Source organism: Canis aureus, chromosome 1 (assembly GCF_053574225.1).
Source record: "Canis aureus isolate CA01 chromosome 1, VMU_Caureus_v.1.0, whole genome shotgun sequence".
NCBI lineage: Eukaryota > Metazoa > Chordata > Mammalia > Carnivora > Canidae > Canis > Canis aureus.
The window spans coordinates 5,457,239-5,476,659 of NC_135611.1; the positions used below are offsets into that span (position 1 = coordinate 5,457,239).

The 19,421-nt window shown below is 38.3% G+C and overlaps 1 protein-coding gene across 4 annotated transcripts in view; it reads left to right on the forward strand.

Moving 5' to 3' along the window:
• CYB5A (cytochrome b5 type A) overlaps positions 1–10,246 on the forward strand; it is a 37,310-nt gene extending 27,064 nt beyond the window's left edge. Inside the window, exons 2-6 of one of the 4 annotated variants that reach the window (XM_077880882.1) lie at positions 922–1,050; positions 2,903–2,932; positions 5,875–5,897; positions 6,949–6,983; positions 8,689–10,246. In XM_077880882.1, the coding sequence (XP_077737008.1) occupies positions 922–1,050; positions 2,903–2,932; positions 5,875–5,883 (168 nt within the window). In that variant the 3' untranslated portion in view covers positions 5,884–5,897; positions 6,949–6,983; positions 8,689–10,246. Of the gene's footprint in view, positions 1–921; positions 1,051–2,902; positions 3,050–5,874; positions 5,898–6,948; positions 6,984–8,657 lie in introns of all 4 variants that reach the window. The other 3 variants (XR_013370113.1, XM_077880664.1, XM_077880751.1) reach the window with 3 other exon arrangements.
• Positions 10,247–19,421: the final 9,175 nt, after the last annotated feature.

The window sequence follows — 19,421 nt, forward strand, 5'->3', positions numbered from 1 at the left end:
GTGATTTGCTTAAGGGCAGGGTAAATTTGATCTAAGGAAATAGTGAGGCTCAATTAAGGTTTTTCTCCCCCATACATATATTTAAGGTGATATAACCAACCACTTAACTTTCTTTTCACTTGCTTGAGGGCTCCGTTCCTTGCCTGAGGATCTCTGGACTTCATCTGTGTCTGTGCCTGGGCCCCTCTTGTCAGTCCTCCTCCCTGCATTGTGACCATCTGTTTTTTTTTTTTCCTGATTAAAGTAGCTAAGAGCACTAAAATATTTCCTTTCCACAAGGGCTTTCCCCCCAAGCCCCAGTGGAGTGTGCTGCTCTTTCTCCCTCGCCTCCCTTGTCCACATCAATAATTTGTCCCTATAGCAAGCAGCTTGAGCAAGTCACTGCTGCACCTGCTTGCTTTCCTTTTTCTTCCTTCTGGAAAGTGAGTTCTTTTGGAGGCAGGGGATGCTCTTGCCTGTCCAACAGGCTATATACGCTGCCTGTACTTGGCTGGCAGACAGGGTGCTTTTCAGAGGTGAGTTATCACACAGTTTCCACCGAAGGCATAGTTGTGTAAGTCCACACTTAGACCAAAGAAGTCAAAGATCAGGGTAAAGGTCAAGAAAAACAATGCTGAGTTTATGGAAAAGCGAAGAAGACATTCCCCAAAGATTAAGAATCTGTTATCTAATGCTTTACTACCATAAGAGTAGTCTAGGGAGATGAACGTCTTGATTATTGGAGAAAGAGTCTAATGAACTCTCAAGAAGGAAATTGAATACAAAAGAGTATACTGTTTTCATCTGTATTATGGAGGAGTTGTACTCACACATTGTCATCTGCCACTTCTAGAGTAGCAATTTGGTTAAAGAAACTGGTCACTTCCTTTTAGATCATTTGCCTGGAAAAGTATTTATTTTTTGTATCTGTCCTTCAAACAGCATCCTGGTGGGGAAGAAGTATTAAGGGAACAAGCTGGAGGGGATGCTACTGAAAATTTCGAGGACGTGGGGCACTCTACAGATGCCAGAGAATTGTCCAAAACATTCATTATTGGGGAACTTCATCCGGTGAGTATCTCATTGGGGGCCTTCTCTTTAAGGCTGTGGGTTGACCTTGCTTAAAACTGTAGACTTGCATATCACATAGTTGAAGCAGAAGTAAAGCAAAAACAATTCCTCCTGATTTTATAGCACCATTCTTGTAATAAAAAAAATCAACCAGAAATTTCTTTGTATTTCCCTGGTTGCAGTTTTCACTGGCACTCAGAGTAAGGACTCTGTAACCCAAGGCCGTGGTAGGGGGACAGAGCCTCTCAGACTGTGAAGTGTCACCAAGCAACAGATTTTAGAAGAGGGGGTTCTTTAACCCAGGATAGGTTTTTTTTTTTTTTTTTTTTTTTAATTTTTTGACTAAAATATTTTACTTAAGAAAATCCCTTCTACTGTCATTAGTTTGAGGATATTTTAATTTAAAAAAAAACTGATTAAAAAAAATTTTAAACCACTTCTGTTAAATGAACAGATAAATAAACTCTGCCTTTTGTAAAACCTACACATTCTCCTCACTCTTCTCATTCTACCCCAGATCGTTGAGAACATCACCTTTGGTGCCAGTCTCTAGACTAACTTTGGGAAAATGCTGGCCTAATTTAGCTTTTATATAAACCTGGGGCTGTAATGTGAATTTAGGCCCTTCTGTGGCAATTCTGACTGACCATATAAAACTTTGCTAATCTGTCAATGGGAAGTTATCAGGAATGTAGCTGAACACTTGGGAAGAGGTAGTGGAGTGCTCCACACAGTGAATCCTATGCTATGCATTCAGCTTTTCTCACCTCTAGAGAGCACCTGGGCCTCTCAGCAGGGTTGCACCATCTCAGTCTTCTGTCTGCCTCACAGCTCCTGTTGCTTCACTGGGAGCAAGCCAGAGTGGGTAGCGATCCTGTTAGAAGCGGCCTAACAAGAATTAGCATAGGCATGTGGCCTCAGCTCAAGTAGGCACTCTGAGAAACCACTGAAAAACAAAAACCTGTATGAAAAGTTTTGTTGGTTAATGGTTTTTACAATGACCATGAATGAAGGAAAGCTTAAAGTACACTTTTTATTGAAGGCCTGAAAATAGGAAACCTGTTTCAGAGCAATTTCCATTGAATGGTGGTGGGGTAGGTTGTTTGGTGGTAGGGAGGTGATACTCTGAAAGAATAAGCTTCACTTACCTGGAGAGTTTATTCACCCACCTATTTTCATCTTCCTCTTCATACTTAACTGAAGTGAAGTAGTTTTATGGTAACCAGGGAGGCCTTCCCTTAAAATGTTTGATTGTATCCTTATTCTTTCCTTTCCAAACCTGTGGGTGTAGAACATGTGGGTTTTCAGGCTGTGACTACAGCATTCTGCATCATCTCCCTACTGGGATCCCCTGTGGTCACCTTCAGGTGACCCTTAATTTGGACTACTTCAACCAGAGGTTTTAAGAAAAGTACAACCCTGCAGTTGGGAGATTGCAGGAATTCACTCAGGATATCACACCCAAGTACACACATACAGCTATACGCCTATACATACACTCATTTTAGAGGATAGGAGGGAAGAATCTCAGCTGATCCCTGAATTAAAGTTCAAAATCCAAGTCTAATAAATGTATATGCACATCAACATATACATATGATTATCATGGATGATATTCTAAACTTTGGGACTCTAGATTGAAAATTAATCACTTAATCAGCTATTAATTTTTACAGTCAAGTCAGATGGATCAAACTTTTTGATTAACAACCTAGATAGATGAACCCAAAATATTAATTACTGAATATAATTAAAAAAAAAACTCAATGAAAACAAGTGCTTTGGACATTGTACTTTTGGAAATGTTCTTTCATTCTGTAATGTGCCTTTTTTTTTTTTTTTTTAATTGCAGGATGACAGAGCAAAGATAAACAAGCCTTCGGTAAGTGTGTCATCTCAAGTGTCTCAGTGGCTGTGTCTGTCTTCACTGTATTTCATACCTGTCAAACTGGAGGACAGAAATCTTTTACCTATTTGAGGCCAGCATAGGTCCCTCTAGGTAAGATGAATATGTAACCTGTTGGCTCAGCAAAATACTTTGTAGATAGACCACCCATTGTGTTTCATTCAGACAGCTTGTGTGTTCTCTTTGTAAGACTCTCAATACATAATTTTTTTCATCATAATTATTAGTAGATACCTTATGAAGAGCTACTTGTATAAGTAGTACTGTGCTGCTAATCTCAAAGATTTGACACAGGCCTTATTTTCAGAGAACTTAAAATCTGATTGAGCAGGGGTCTGAATACTTGAACCTTAGAGGACACTACCCATGTCGTCTTCATCCACTTGGGACATAATAGGTATTAAATAAGTATTTGTTGGGTGAATGTAATGTTAATCAAACTAAATGATAATTTTTTGATGCATTTTTCATTAGGAAAGGAAAATATATTCTACTAATACTTATTTTATGCCCTGGCTCACTAGCCCTTCCCTCTGAGTTGGTCATCACTTATGTTTGAAGATAAATCCCTAGTAAGAATTGATGACAACCAGAGCCCCTGAAAGTACAAGCAGACAGAATAGTTACTGGCCTATAATTAAAGGAGGAAAGTTTTGCTTAAACCACAGAAAGGAAGGATAATTTTTCCATTTTGGTTTCTGCTCTTTTATTAGAGCCCAAAAGTGAGACTACATAAGGCTTGTAGGAAGAACTGGTGAACTCATTTACTAGCTGCTGTTGACAAGACATTGTCTTTAATCCACAGCAAAATCAAAGCAGTAAATCCAATAGTGCATAAAGGCCGTGCTTACCTTCATACCTCAGACAGTGCAATAAGTCTTGCGTAATACTATTTCCTACAAAGCAATTTCATTTCTATCTTCTCTTCTCCCTATTCAGAAAGTTCAGTGTTGGTGATTGGAGTACTTTGGGAAGATAAAAAATGGACTTCCAGAATTTGAATTGCCTCTGTAATAGTTGCTCAGTCTTTGCTGTTGGTTCATAAGACATTAGCACCTTTTTTGAGGGTACTTTTGGGATAACTGAAATCCTGTGATGCATATAGTTTTTGCTTTTTCTCCACAGTCAGGGAAAAAGTATATATTTTTTCCTATTAGGTGTTTAGAATGTTAATAATTTTGGTGCAAATCATTTAGTTATAAAATAAAGATTTTGTTAGGTTCATTACATTAACTTAGATTTAATAATGTAGGTCCAACCATATCTCGAATTTTGATATCTACAAACAGAAATTAGGGCTGAGATGGTAAGCAGGTCTCCTACCATACTGTTACATTTCTGAAAGACAGACCCTTTCCTCTTTTAGAACATATATGACTTTGCTTATGTGAGCAGAAGTGGAGAAAGGCAGGACAAGAACTCAAACTTTCTTAGAGGCCGTAAGCAAATACAGTGAAAGAAAATACATGACCACTTTTTTGAATTTATCTTTCTTATGCTTCTACTTTGCCAGAAGATAGTGTCCTTAGATAATTTATTTTGTTGTGTCTCTGTATAACCATCTGTCTATCTCCAGGCTGGTAAGTGTACGCTGTGGTCTGAATTTTTTAAATATTGCCACATAAAATATCTAGTTGAATTGTGAAATATGAAGCAACAAAGATTATTATGCCCAAAGGAAAACATGGTGTTTAGTTGCCAAAAAGTAAGGTATTTGTAGACCAAGAAATGATGCATTTTTAAATAAATTTGTATCAGATTTGCTTACATGGAGGGTATCAGTATTATCAGTACTTTTTCTTGGTTGTGGTTTTCAAATCATTGCTGTTTAAGTGACTTTATTTGGTTCTTATGAAAACCCTGTGGGATCCATAGACCTTCCAGGGAAGGTGTAAAAACAGTGAAGTTCAGACCTTGTTACAGGTCACACTGCAGAGCCATGGCAAGGACCCGTCTCATGTTTGGCAGATGTAGTCTCTTAAGCTTCTCCTGAAGGCTCTATACCCCAAAGGCATCAGTGTCCCTAGTATTTTTAGGAAAGCCTTCTAATTAGGGAATATGCTAAAGTAGATGAATGTATAAATGAGATTATTTTGATTTGCAGAAACTTGATGTACTTTGCATGATTTTATGTACAGCTTCTCATGTCCTGATGGAATTAGTAATCATTCCTCTGTGAAATTGAACCCTTCAGGGTCATGAAGTGAACAGGTAGCAGAGCCTGTAATAAAAACCATAGTCTTTTCTCTGCCAGTTGGTTTTTGACATATTTGTTAGTTAAACACAGAAACCCAATTTAGGCCCCTTAGACCACTGGACAGGCGAGACCGTTTCATTTTCCTTTTTCATCAGTGTGGTAAGTGGTTATTTAAACTTGCTTAACTCTCAGGCACTTTTAGGTTAAGAGCCTAACATAATAAACACTCAGAAATGTATATAATTTTTTAAAGTGCAACTCTTTAGAAGATCATGATTGCTGGTGGCAATGGTGCCCTAAGAGTTGTAGCATTAACACACAGGACAGTGATGGAGGAGGAGGGACAGGCCAGCCTAGTTTCCCTAGAGTTGTCAGTATGTTTGTAAAATGCACGTGCTTGGTATAACAAAATAACAGATACGTGTTTGTGTTGTTTACTATTCTGGGCTTAACTTTCTACTGTAACAGTAATATTTTACCTTCAATGAACTGTTGTGCTCCAGTTGCTGAACTTATGTCTTCTAATAGCTGAATAATCATTTTGCATAGTCCAGTGACTTCTGGTAATCTTTGTTAATTTTATTCATATATACAAAATTAGAAAAATAATCTTGCAGTAGTTATGAATACTTTTTGTAGTCGCTAAGATTTAACATTGCTTGAAAAGATAATAAATGTGTGTTTTCTTTTTAAATGATTTATTTCCCCCCCACTGTGTCAGGAATCTTAAAGGCCATTTTCCAGGTTTGTGGGTCTCCTAACTGATTTGCTTGCTCTTCCCTAACAGTTTTCTGCTTTTTCATGGGGTTTCTCTAATGTGCTGCCTCACTGTGTGTGTAGCTTTGCCTCATCGCAGAGTGTGGATTGTTTTGCTAACGGCTTATCATGTGCTTTGGGAAACTGCAGAGATGAGCTCTCTGATGGAGCTACCTTACTTACTGCTATCTCTGAGGCACTAATACTTTCGCGGGTGTGAAATTTCAAAGAATGCTTAAGTTTTCAATCCCAGAAAAGTTTATTTTTCCTTAGGCCTTCATCATTCAGCTGTTTGGGGAACTATGTATTTTTCTAGAGCCAAAATTAGTTCATTTTCATGGTACTGACAGAACTTCTCTCAAAGTTCTGGAAGGCATAATAGGCCAACTGTGAAAGACCCCAGCACATGCACAGGGCATCTTTATTTGGAGGTTTCTTGGCTGGTGACTGTGTGAGGTCAGTCCCTGAAGCCTCCACGTTTTTGAACTTCTTGTCAGAGTTAGAAAAGGCCAGGAAAGGTGTTGAACCAGAGTGTGATAATTTTCATGACAGTTCTTATTTTTCTTTTTTTGATTGTCATGTCTTTTTAACACAATTTGGATACACTTTTACTTCATATAAAATTTAAACGAAATAACTGATTTTATTGAATGTTTCATTCATCCTTTTAGAGAATCAAACTTTTCTTCCTAAAGGTAGTGTTGGGGTTGAGTCTATGTACATGATCTTTGTCTTCAGTTTCTACATTATTCAGATGTGTACTGTGTTGAGGATATTTTATGTAGCCTATTTTTAACTTTTTTCAAATTATCTAGGTTATGTTTGTAAGCGATTTAAATACAGAATTCTTAAAAAACATTTTTCTGAAAAAATGGTGAAATTAGACATTTTAGTGAAAAGTTTATGATGTAATTTTCCCTTTCAATGTGTTTTGGAGAATAGTGAAAAAAATATTGTGGTCTTATTTTAAAATGTTCTTAGTCAATTGAATAAATGTTTAGATGTTCCCTTTAAATTTACTTTTTCTCTTGTATTTCAGGAAACTCTCATTACTACTGTTGATTCTAATTCCAGGTATGTGGTAGTTTTCACTTAAAGTAACTATGATCAGAAAGCCCGCTGAATCAGGGAGGGATTAGGGCCCCTCCCCCATCTGACCCATCTGAGGCTCAGGCTTTCACTGCCCCCCTCAGTGGACATCCCAGGGACATCTCCACTTGGTGCCCAGGTGACTCAGGACGCCCCCTCCTCAACTGTCAGCTCAGACTCTGGACACTCTTCAGAACAACCCCAAATCTCGCCCTCCAGCTGCATCCACCCTATAGAATACACAGAATAAGTTGGGTCTCCCTTTCTCCAGGGTAGTCCTGTGGCCTGCACAATCTTTGATTGTCTAGGCAAACATCCTTTCTATTCAGTATATGATCCATTTCTTATATTGTAGTGATCGTCTCTTCCTAAGCATGGCTCAGTGTTCCTCTAGGTGTAACATGAATCTCTCATTCTGGGACTGGATTTCTGTGTTACAGTCCAAGATCTATTACATTTGTGTCAGCTCTACCATATTGACCTGTATAATTGGCATTTATCTGTCTAGTAGATAAAGATACTTGGCTCCAAGCTCAAAACCACATGTTTATGCCTATTTTATTTTACCCTGTCAAATATAACTGCCCAGTCTCTTGGTGTTCTGGTACATTCCCTGCCTTCAGGCAGTAGTACTTTGCCGTATGTTTCATTGACAGGTCAGTTTTCTGACCTGTCAGAACCTCACCAAGATGAAAGTTACATTTGCAGTTTAAATCTTTTTATTGAACTTAATTTTTGTATGAGTTGATATGTGAAGAGTATTAAAAGATAGAAAGTTTATGACAGAACATAATTGTCTTTATAGGTATTACCTGGTCTAATTCATATTTTACAACCTACAAATTTTGTTTTCTAAGAAATTATAGATTCATAGTTAAATTGAAGATATTCTAGCTTTGTCCCTGGTTTGATCTGCGATCTGTCATTTATAGTGAATTAAAAAACTATGCACTATTCATTTATAGTGAATTAAAAAACAGGCCTGAAACAGTGTGCAAATTAGGCATTTTTCTGAGTTTATACCTTTGAGCCTCAGATTAAGTAGTTTGGGCATGCTCTTGATTTGTTAAATCTGCTGTGCATGTGTAACTATTAGATTTTCAAAACAGAATCATGGAACATAGAGCTGTGGTGCTCATAGCAACCTTAATAATCCTGTGGCTCAAATTCCTTAACTTCATAGTCTCTGAGATGTGCTTTTCTCTTGGTTATAGAGCCTGCTGATGGCTGTCCCAAAATAAGAACCTTGATTTCCTTGTTCTCAGTTCAGTGCTATTTTAAATTCTTAATGTCTGTAAATAGAATAGAAACTGTAAGGAATATTTGCTTTTGTGAACTAATGATACCTTGTAACCCAGAGTTTATGTCCTTAGATAAGTCACTATTCATAGGTAGCATCTGTTGGGGGAGTGATTCATAGCTCTTTGTATAAGTCTATTTATAGAAATAGATTTACGTGGATTGAGGTTGGGGGTCATTAATTTTCTTATAAAGCTAGAACAGTTGCTGGTATAGTAAAGCATGTGTTGCACTCACGTCGCTTTTAACAACTCAGAGTTGACTTTTCATCTAGGTAGATTACAAAGATAATAAAAACCTGCCATGTTGATTTTTGGTAATTAGAAGTAGCCGAGGTTTTGAGTCCTGTGTGTCAAACAGCTGTACAAACATCATTGCTGTTTCTTTCCAGCTGGTGGACCAACTGGGTGATCCCAGCCATCTCAGCACTGGTGGTAGCCCTGATGTATCACTTCTACACAGCGGAAGATTAAACACATTCTCAGAAGCCAGTGAAAGAAAAGACTGCTTTGCACCGGGGAGAAAGAAGCCAATGTTAACTGCTTCAACTGACAGAAACTTTCACCCAAAAAATAATTTTAATACACCAGTTTCCCTTTCTCCTACTTTGAATCAAACCAAAAGAGAACTCTTCTGTTCTTTCTACTCCTGAACTCTTAGAATGTGCCTTTTGTTCATCAACTTTTTTTGATGTTCCATCACTACGTAATTTACTTATTATAGGCGTGATATTTTAAAAATATATCTGGCTTTTAAAATATACCACCCTGTTTGCCCGTCTATTTAGCATATAATTGTCCTAAACATTTAGAATCTGATTATTTAGCAGAGTCATTCAGTTTGCTAATCATTCAGACCCAAGTAGTCTATATGACGTGAGGAGGGGAATGTCCTTAGATCTCTCCTTCACATCTCCCTGAGCAATTCAGTACCTGCCTGCCCCAGCATAGTTTCCTTTCCCAGGGAATTAAGAAAAGCTCAGAAATGAAAGATTTCTAATTGTTCTACGTGAAATAGATGACAAAAAGAGAAGGTGGCCTGTAGGACCTATGAAAAAGATCTCATCTCTTTTTTGATTAAAAAATACAGTCAAAAGAAAACCTCACAACTGTGAGAGGACATTTTAGCTGTCCCTTCTCACAGACTAAAGATTTACTGAAGAGATACTTAAAGTCTAAAAAAAATTCCTCATTCAGAGGCAAAAACTGTTTATATACTCATTAAGGAAATGTTGATTTCCTATTTTGCAAAAACAAAATTTGAGAGAGATAACGGGACATTTGGAATCTGATTTTTGAAGAAATTTAGCTGGTAATGAACCATGAGGAATTCTAGTATGACTCTGCTCATTTTTTCTTTGGAGTTCCAGTAGGTTAATTCTGTCATTTTTGTTTGTTATTCTCTGCCCCATGCTTTTTTTTCTTCTAAATGTGGAAACTTAAAGGATGAATTAGATTCTAAGTACTTTGCAGTTAATGTATGACTATGCAAGTTTCCATTGGCCTTCTAACCACCTGATAAGCAATAGAGTTCTTCAGAAATAACAAACACATTGGAAAGGAATTTTTAAATTACAGAGTATTGTTTAAAAAGAGGCAACAAACTCAAAATTGAGTCACTTGTGCTAAGCCCATGTCACCAAACCAAGACTGATTGCAGTTTCAGTCTCTCCCAAGAGTGGAATCTTAAGCCAGTCAGTCTCGAATGATCTGGTCAGCACTAGTGGAATAATCCCCAGGAGACACCCTCCCCAAGCCATGACCCCTCAAAGGAAGGTGATTTTGCCTGTAACAATCAGCTCTGCTAAAATAATTTCCTTGTCCCACCTCTTTCTGCCCATAGAAGTTTTCCATTTTGTACAGCTCTTTGGAACTTCTTTCTCTTTGCCAGATAGGATATTGCCCGATCTATGAATTGTTGAATAAAACTGATAAGATCTTTAAATTTTATTCAGATGAATTTTGGACTTTAACAGATTGGGTGGCAGTGATGAGATCTGAAGGAAGCTTCTGACAGCCTTGGGGGGTAACGAGAAACACAGGCATGGTACCCCCACGAACTGCATTCTCTGTGTTTCTCATCGTTTCCAAGGGCCATGGGCAAGTTCCTCTCAGCTCTGAGCTCTGCCTTCTTTGTGTCAAGCTCCTGACCTAATTGGCTTTACAAGGGTTCATTTGATTTCAGTCCCTGATTTCATGTTGAGAACTGCTGGCGGTCCAGTCTGCAGTTTTCCATCTGATCGGAATCCTTAGCTGTTGGTTAAGTCTCCAATTCCATGTTGCCCCTGGTTTAGTCCACAGTTCTCCATTTGTTTGGTTTAGTCCTGTCCCCAGTCCCATGCTGGGAATTGCTGGTGGTTGCCAACTGGGGTCAAACTGAGTGTGACTTAAGCTGGCCTGGATCCAGCGTGTTTTGTGTAGTTAAAGGCTATTGCTACTGGGGTCTTGGAAGCCAAAAGCTGCTTGATTGTTGAGTATAGGTTGAACATTTAAAAGCTGTTAGAATGCTTGCCACCCAACTTTATCCATAAGTTGGTCACACAACAGGTCAGATTGACATTAGGTCACCCGCCAACCACAAGAAAGTCTCCATGCAGTAAGGTACACTGTAAAACCCACACAATCTGCAATCCACGGACACATCCCCTTAGGTATTGGTTTGGCTCCAAAAGACACAAAGCCTTAGCTCAGAGTTGAGCACGCCACCTTTTGATACAACTGCTTATTTGATGTCTAAGAACTGCGGTCCCGGAAGCTGTAGATATTTACAACAAAGTTTTACTAAATAGGATCTGGAATTATAATGGCCATTATGAAGAACATTCCCAGTAGACAAGATTCTGAAAACAAGGGCTCACAAACCAAACAGAATGGGTTACTTCAGGTTATGGGATATCCTCCTCAGATGTCTTAAACTCCTTGGTCAAAGGGTGAACTAAGAGGCCATAGTCGAAGAATTCCCTATACCCAGGGAGGATCCCCAAAAGTTTCCTGAAGAATTTAGAGTCATTACCAGGGCCAGTGAGCCCAGGCTTCCAGATCTCTGTGAGCTTAGGCACATTGCTGGTCAGCGCTGAGGAAGCCCAAAAATGGATGCAGGAAGCAGATTGGCATAAACCCGAAGATATTTAGGAAGCAGATTGGTGTAAACCTGAAGATATTAAGGATCCTTGTTCTTAAACACACTTACCTCATGGACCAGAAAAAGTTTATAAAATGGTGGTTGACCTTTTAAAAGCCATTCTCAGAAGGAATTTTCCCTGCCTGCCTTGTTTGGTTTATTATTCAAAGAAAAAAGATGAATCTGTGGCAGACTTTAAAGCCTGTCTGGAAGCACTCTTCCTATGGCATTCCCATTACATACTATAAACAAGGTCACCCAACATGCTCTGCTGCCCTATTTGTAAATGGATCTGTTCTTGAGACTAGGAGACTGATTAAAAATAATAATAACCAGGGTGGAACTGAGCTCCCATCAGTCTGACAGAACTTATGACTGCAGCTGAGTATTTTGAATGGGACTTGGAAACAAGACCGTAAACAAAGTTGGTCAAGTTAGTGGCCTTATGGATCCCTCATCTACTCTCAAAAGAGAGTTCCCAGAGTTGACAGGACTCTGGGAGATTTTTTTGGTAAATGGCTGTTATTCCCTTAAACAGCCAAGGAAAACTGAAAATGAACGGAAAACCTTGCCAGATTCTGGTGGATAACTGAAGCTACACTCTAAGACCACTTGGATCCTGTGGATGAGGTCTTGGGAAAACTGGCAGAGGCTGGCTAAGGGTGAGGGTCCTTACCAGAGTCAGGTCTCCTGGATCTCTGTCTACAGTACCTAGTTGAGAGGGGAAAATAAAGTCCTTGAGTTGTCTTTCCAAGTCCAACCCACTGGTTATTGACTCCCTCTCCTTCTCCCTCTCTCCCCCAGTGATAGGTCTTCCCTTCTCCCTTGCCTCATTTTGCGTCCCAAGAAACCTACCTGGCTTTGGTTTCAACCTGCCTTGTACACAACAGTTGTCATTTCTTCCTTTGGGCCGTCTTTGGGAGTGACTCTCTGGATCTAGGGAAGATAGTCATCTTTTCATGCTTTTGAGGGGGAGCCCTCTTACATCTGAGAGGGGATGTTCAATACTGCCAAAAATACTTATTGTTTGTCCTAGCTGAAAACTAATAAAATATTTAAAGGATTTTTGTAAAGTACCTCTGTGGTCAAAAGATGGCCAAACTGGAAGCTGATATTCATTTTCTGATAGAATTTTATTTTAGGCCTTCTCCCCTAAGCTAAAATAAAACTATGCATCCAGAAGGAAAGAAGAACCTTCTGAAGGCTTTGTAAAAGATTTACTAAAACATCCCAAAGACAAACAGGTCTAAATACAGAACATAAACATCTTTAATTTTCATCTTAGTTGGAAATCCTCTTCCTGATATGAAACAAATTGAAGATAGTGTGGTTAGATGGACACATCAACCCTTCGGTAGAATTAGGCAGTAATCCAATTCTTAGAGGAATTAAAAACAACTGTCCTTATCTTACAAATCTTAGTAAAACTAGAAATGCAGCTCTGGGAACAATTCAAAGTTCATCTATTGTTACCAGTCCTGAAACTGCTTTGATTGCTCTCAAAAGGCTTGTAAGTATTGTAAAAAATTCTGACCTTAAGAAACAAAGTTTCTTCTGGGAGGAACCTGCTTTTTTTTTTTCCCTGTGCCTTTGGGATGTAAATGTTCTAACGGGTCTTCTCCTGGCAATCCTAATTAGGCCATGTCTTTGAAATACAAACTTCAGGGAGGTAATTCTTACCAGAAGAAAAGCAAAAGGGCGGGAGGGAAGGTGATTGTAAACGTAGGCAAATGAATAAGTGTCTTCTCTATAAAGAGCTTTAGTCTCCTGAACACATAACCTTTACTTTTTCATCTTCCAGACACGCGATTTGGATCCATCTAGTGAGTTCTGCATTATCCTACCTATCTCATGGCTAAAGTCTTAAAACAAAAGCTATTAGGTCTCTGTTTTCTTTTGTCTATATGTATACATATGTTTATATATACACGTATTGTACATGTGTGGTATTTTCCACCTCCAGATGATATTGCCAAAATTAATTTATAAAAGAGCTCTATTCAATTGACATAAAGAAAATTAGATGGTTATATGAATAAAGTATTCATGAAATTCTCAAAAATATAGAGACCTAAATGCTTTTTGAGATCATGTGATCTAGGAAAACACTCAGTATTAAAGCTGATTAAAATTAATTAGTTTAATTGAAATAGACATGTCTGTAGAATTATCAACGTTAAAATAACACACACATTTTTTCTTCTATCTGGATTCATTAAGTAAGTTCATGTTATCTCAGTTTATAAAATCTGTCATCAGGAAAAATGACTGGGTATGATATTTAAATTTTCATAAGTAAACATAATTGTTGAGAGAACAAGTGAACCAAATAGAACTAAATAGAGTAAGTGTTAAGTGGGTCAGAAGTTTTTAGTTGAACTTTTTAAATAAATCTTTTTGGTAACCTGAAACCTTGAAGTTTTGTTAAGTTAAATTAGTCATTGAATGCCTAGATCATTACTTAAATAAAATATTGAAATTAATTTACTGAATATGGATACCCTTTTCTACTTTTTGGCTTCTAAAGACAACTAAAGCTATTTGAATCTATGAGTAAATATGTTTTGTGCCACAGTGAGAAAGCGTGTGTTTCTAGAAAATATAAAATGTATTTATGAATTTGCCAAGCCAGAGCAGGCTAAAGTAAAAGCTCACAATTGTTAACTTCCTGGTTTTCATCAGAAATTAAGGTTTTTTTAAGCATTAAAAATTGTAACGTATGTAAGGTACTAGAAATAATAAGGCACGACGTATTTCTGTATGCAAGGAAAGGAAGATGTGTGCTTTTGGTAAGAGATGATGTGAGGAGTGAAGATCCACTTTTGTTGAGGGAAAAGAGTGATTTTGCACTTAAGTGAATGATTATTTCAGAATGGGAAACAGGAAAAATAAGACAAAATTTGAGGGGATATTTAAAAAGTCGAAATTTGTGGAAAAGAAACCTTTACAAAAGGATTTTATACATGGTCAAGCTGGCTAAGATTGGAACAAAGTTAAGATTTTTTTTTTAAATGAATGAATTTAATGTCAAAAGTAATCTGCTAGGGCACCTGGGTGATTCAGTCAGTTGAGCATCCAATTGCTCAGGTTATGGTCTCAGGGTTGTGAAATCCAGCCCTGCATTGGGATCCATGCTTAGCATGGAGTCTATTTGAGATTCTCCCTCCATCTCTCAAAATAAATAGATAAATCTTTTAAAAAAAGATTCTCTTCCTCGGCCTCCTCCTGCCATGCATGCATGATCTCTGAAAACAAAACATAAAAAAACATAATCTGCAAAATTGGAATTGGGTGTTCTGTTAAAAGGGCAAAGTGTTCTTGAACTTTTGGTCTGCTTTTGATAGGTTGTAAAAGGATTTTACTTTTTAAGTAATCTAGAAAACAAAGATTATATGGTTTATCAAAATAATTTACTGTGTTCCATGATAGGTTTATAAGGTTTTTGATTACTAAAGAAAACGGAGTCTTCTCTGTTGAAAAAGCTAAGGTTTTTTACATAACTATTTAACTTTTTGTATTTGCCTGAAGTCTTTGTCATTATGATTGAATGGATAACTAAGTATTGTTTCACAGTGGCTCATAATCCTATTTGACCAAGTGTTTTATTTATTTATTTTAAAAGATTTTATTTATTTATAAGAGATAAAGAGAGGCAGAGACATAGGCAGAGGGAGAAGCAGACTCCCCACAGGACTCAATACCAGGACTCTGGGATCATGCCCTGAGCTGAAGGCAGATCTCCACTGCTGAGCCACCCAGGTGTCCCTTGACCAAGTGTTTTAAAACCTTTTGATATTTTTGATAAACTTTCCCCAAACCAGATCCTAATTGATGTCTTTCTGAGCTGGAGATAACTTTGGGATTTTCCAAAAGGTCCTTGTCGCATCCCAGAAGATTTATCATCTCTCCTTATCTTTTTAGAAAGATGTTAAAGTATTTAGTCTTATCAATAGATTACATGAGAAGTATTGTCAAATAAGTCATACCAAGCCTTTTTTGTGTTGTATAGGTATAATAAGTATTCCAGAAATTGTATAAAATCCTAGAAATTTGATATGTCCTGCTATAATGTTATTAGTCATAATTTCAGTTATCTTAAAATGTGTATCACAGAAATAACTATATTTTCTTTTTAAATGAACTCTCATCAGATTTAACGCTGGACATTGTACAATCTTTTGTCATTTACAGTTACTGTTTTACACTGATGCTTTTACAAAAGTGAGACTGATGGAAAGGACCCTAAGAACTCTTGATCACTGACACTGCTGCCAAATTACAGAGTGTCAATACGTGGTTGCATATGTCACAACTGAAGAAAGCCCCACCAGACATCTATCTGGTCCTGTGCAAACTCCAGAGACCTCAAAATCAAATTGACAAAAGAAATAGTCAACATCAAAGTAGACTGCTTCCACACAAGATGCCAGATCAAGACTTCATACTTTACCTAAACGAAACCCTCTCCTCTCTCCTCCCCTCACTCCAGCATTGGCCTGGAAAGATGACACCACTGTGTATCTCTCAGGCCATTGCTAAGACAGAGTGCAGGAGACTCTGGATTTGTCATCAAAAACTCTGATCTCTCCATGATCCTGGAGCCCCCTGGTCTTCCCTGGATCAATTTCTATTCCCAATGTCACCATAAACTACAGTTGATTCCCTGCCCCCCGCCCCCCGCTCCTTAGAAGCCACAGACTCTGACTTTTATGGCCAGAACATCCAGTGCTTTGTTTTTGCCTTTGGATTGCTTTAGAGAAAATACTGCTTTAAGATAGAATAAGGTATTTGGTATGTGAAATTTGAGCAAAACAAATTATTTACAGTGAACAGCGACATCAGGTCCATGTACAGAATCTGTGAGGCTGGACTGACCCAGTGTAAACTCTTTCTGCTCCTCTCTGACTGTATTTGTGTTCACCTCATCTGGAGGTACATTTTGGTTTGGCCCCAGGGTGGGGAACACTCATAATCAGAATAGTACAGAGGCCCCCTTGAGAGATCAGGGTCCACTCCTGTGCCATGAGCATTTGCAACATGGGCTTGCATATGAGGTGAAGGGGAATGAGATGGTCCATGCTCTCTGGGCAAACGGGGAGGGGCAACAACAGGTGAGGATGTTCCCTGCAGGAAACCTGGATGTCCATCTCAGAAACAATAGGAAAGGATAGAAGGTGTACGGTGTTTCCATCATGATGGATGAGGAGGGGGATGGTTCTGTCAGGAGGCATATTCTGCAATACACACATGTTTGAGAATTGGAGAGTGGTGAAATCATTACATAAAATCTGAAACCTAAGTCATTATCACTTGTTTTTTGATTGTCATGTGAACATTTCCATCAAGATCGAAAACAAATCCCAAGTTGTAGGTGGTGGGAACAATGCATCTGTCAGGGAAAGTCCTAAAAATGAGGAAATGAACAGTGTTTGTTTTCCTGCTTCTCTCTACTCTTGCCTCAGCCTGGTCACAACCCTTTTCCTACTGAGGCTAGTTAGTAACTGCAAAGAATCCAGTGAGTCATGAAATTCACTATGAACCAAAGCCTACACTGTGAAAGTAGAATTTCTGACATATCAAGGGGAGTTGCTTTAAGGAGGGTAAGTGGGCAGCAGGTCTTCTCAATCCCACACGTGGTCTCTGCATCTGATGATATTTGGAGTCTCTCTAGGGCCAGGCTGAGTTTACTAGAAGCACCCGTAGCTCCTGGCATGAGGCCGTTGTGTACTCCATCATCATATTGCCTTTAAAGAAGAAAGAAGCAAGTGAAACAAATTTTCTTGTGTCGACAGTTTAGGTCCCTCAGGAAAAAAAAATGCAGAATATGCAATTTCAAACATTTCATATCTAGTCCATGTAATGTAAGGAATCATTGAAATGGTATGTTGTCACTTTAGATGAGAAATTTGATTTAATATTCTTGGAGCCATGGGGAATTCTGGAAATAACTGAACAATTAGAAGTTCTAGTAGAAAGAATTTGAAATTCCCATAATTTTAAGTGATGTGTATCCTGTGGTGAACACTCAATAATTTTGAAAACTCTTGTTTTATTATCCTAATATTTTTCTGAACTGAATTTCCACTTCATGATTATACTTGTCATGTCAATAGCTCTTTAGGAAGGAATCAGTTGAGAATGGTCATGGAGAAAATTAATATTGTTACAAAGAGGAGTGGCATTACCTTCACATTTCTTAGTTTACCAGTTCAAGAACACGGTAAAAGATTATAATTATCTTGGAAGAAAACAGGTCTAAATCTTTATGATTTGGATTTAAGCAATGGTTTCTTGATAATACCAGAAGCCCAAGCTACAAAAGACTAAATAAATTGAACTTCACCAAAATTAACAACTTTTGTACTTCAAAAGATACCAGCAGGGGCGCCTACTTGGTGGCTCAGCTTGGCACCTGCCTTCGGCCCTGGGCGTTATCCTGGAGACCTAGGATCAAGTCCCGCATCAGGACCCCTGCATGGAGCCTGCTTCTCCCTCTGCCTATGTCTCTGCCTCTCTCTGTGTCTCTCATGAATAAGTAAATAAACTCTTAAAAAAACACACACACACACCAGCAAGTAAGTGCAAAGACAGCACACAGAATGGGAGAAAACATTTGCAAACCTGGTATTTTTTTTAAATTTTTATTTATTTTATGATAGTCATCACAGAGAGAGAGAGAGAGGCAGAGACACAGGCAGAGGGAGAAGCAGGCTCCATGCCCCGGGAGTCCGACGTGGGATTCGATCCCGGGTCTCCAGGATCGCGCCCTGGGCTGAAGGCAGGCGCTAAGCCGCTGCGCCACCCAGGGATCCCACAAATCTGGTATTTAATAAGGGACCTGTAAAGAACTCTTATGACTCAATCTAACATAACTCAATTAAAAAATGGGCAAAATATCTGATTATACACTTCTCCAAAGAAGATATACAAATGGCCAATGAGCAGGTGAATTGAAGTTTACTATCATTAGGGAAATGCAAGTTAAAATCACAAGATACCACTTCATACCCACTTGGAAGGCTGTAATCAAAAATTCAGATGATAAGTGTTGACAAAGAGGTGGAGAAATTGGAACTCCTATGTACTCTTGGTGGGAAAGTAAAATGGTGTAGCCACCATTTTACAGAAAACAGTATCACAGGTCCGTCAAAAGTTAAACTTAGAAATACATGTGACCCAACAATTCCACTGACAGATATATGCTTAAGAAAATTGAAAACAGATGTTCAAAAACGTGTGCTTGGATGTTCATGGCATTATAATTGCCAAAAAGTAGAAACAACCCAAACATCCATCAACAAATGAATGGATTAACAAGAAGTATTGATTAATTGATTGATTTTTGTAGTGGAATACTATTTAACAGCAAAAATTACTATATGATAGGGTTACAGCATGGCTGAACCCTGAAAATGGGATGGTAAGTGAGAGAAACGAGCCACGAAAGGCCAGATATTGTTATGATTCCATTTATATGAAGTATTCAGAATAGAAATCTATAGAGACAGGAAGTGGTTGGTTAGGTCTGGGGAAATGGAGAGTGGTGGCTAATGTGTGCTGGGTTTCTTTGCGGAGTGATGAAACTGTCCTAAAGTTGGCTTGTGGTGATGGTTGCATGTATCTGTGAATGTACTAAAAAGCCATGGTATTGTACAGTTTAAGTGGGTGAGCTGTATAGAGTGGGGCTTACGTTTCAGTACAGCTGTTAAGAAATTCAACATGATCCAAGTAAACTCATCCTCTAAGAAATTGTTCTCCTCTGGTTGCCTATCTCAGAAACATCTACCCAGGTCATGCCAGGAATGGGGGGTGACGTCCTGCCGCCCCTCAGCATCGCCTCCTAAAATCAGCCATCTGCTAAATGTGGTGTCCCGTAAGGTGTGGGATGCAAAACTAGAGGAGGGGCTCTTTATTTTTTGCCCTGTTATATAGTTTGAATGAAAATGTTTGACTTCTGCAATTGATAGTAAGAAATAGCTGGAATGATTGATGACTCTAATACCC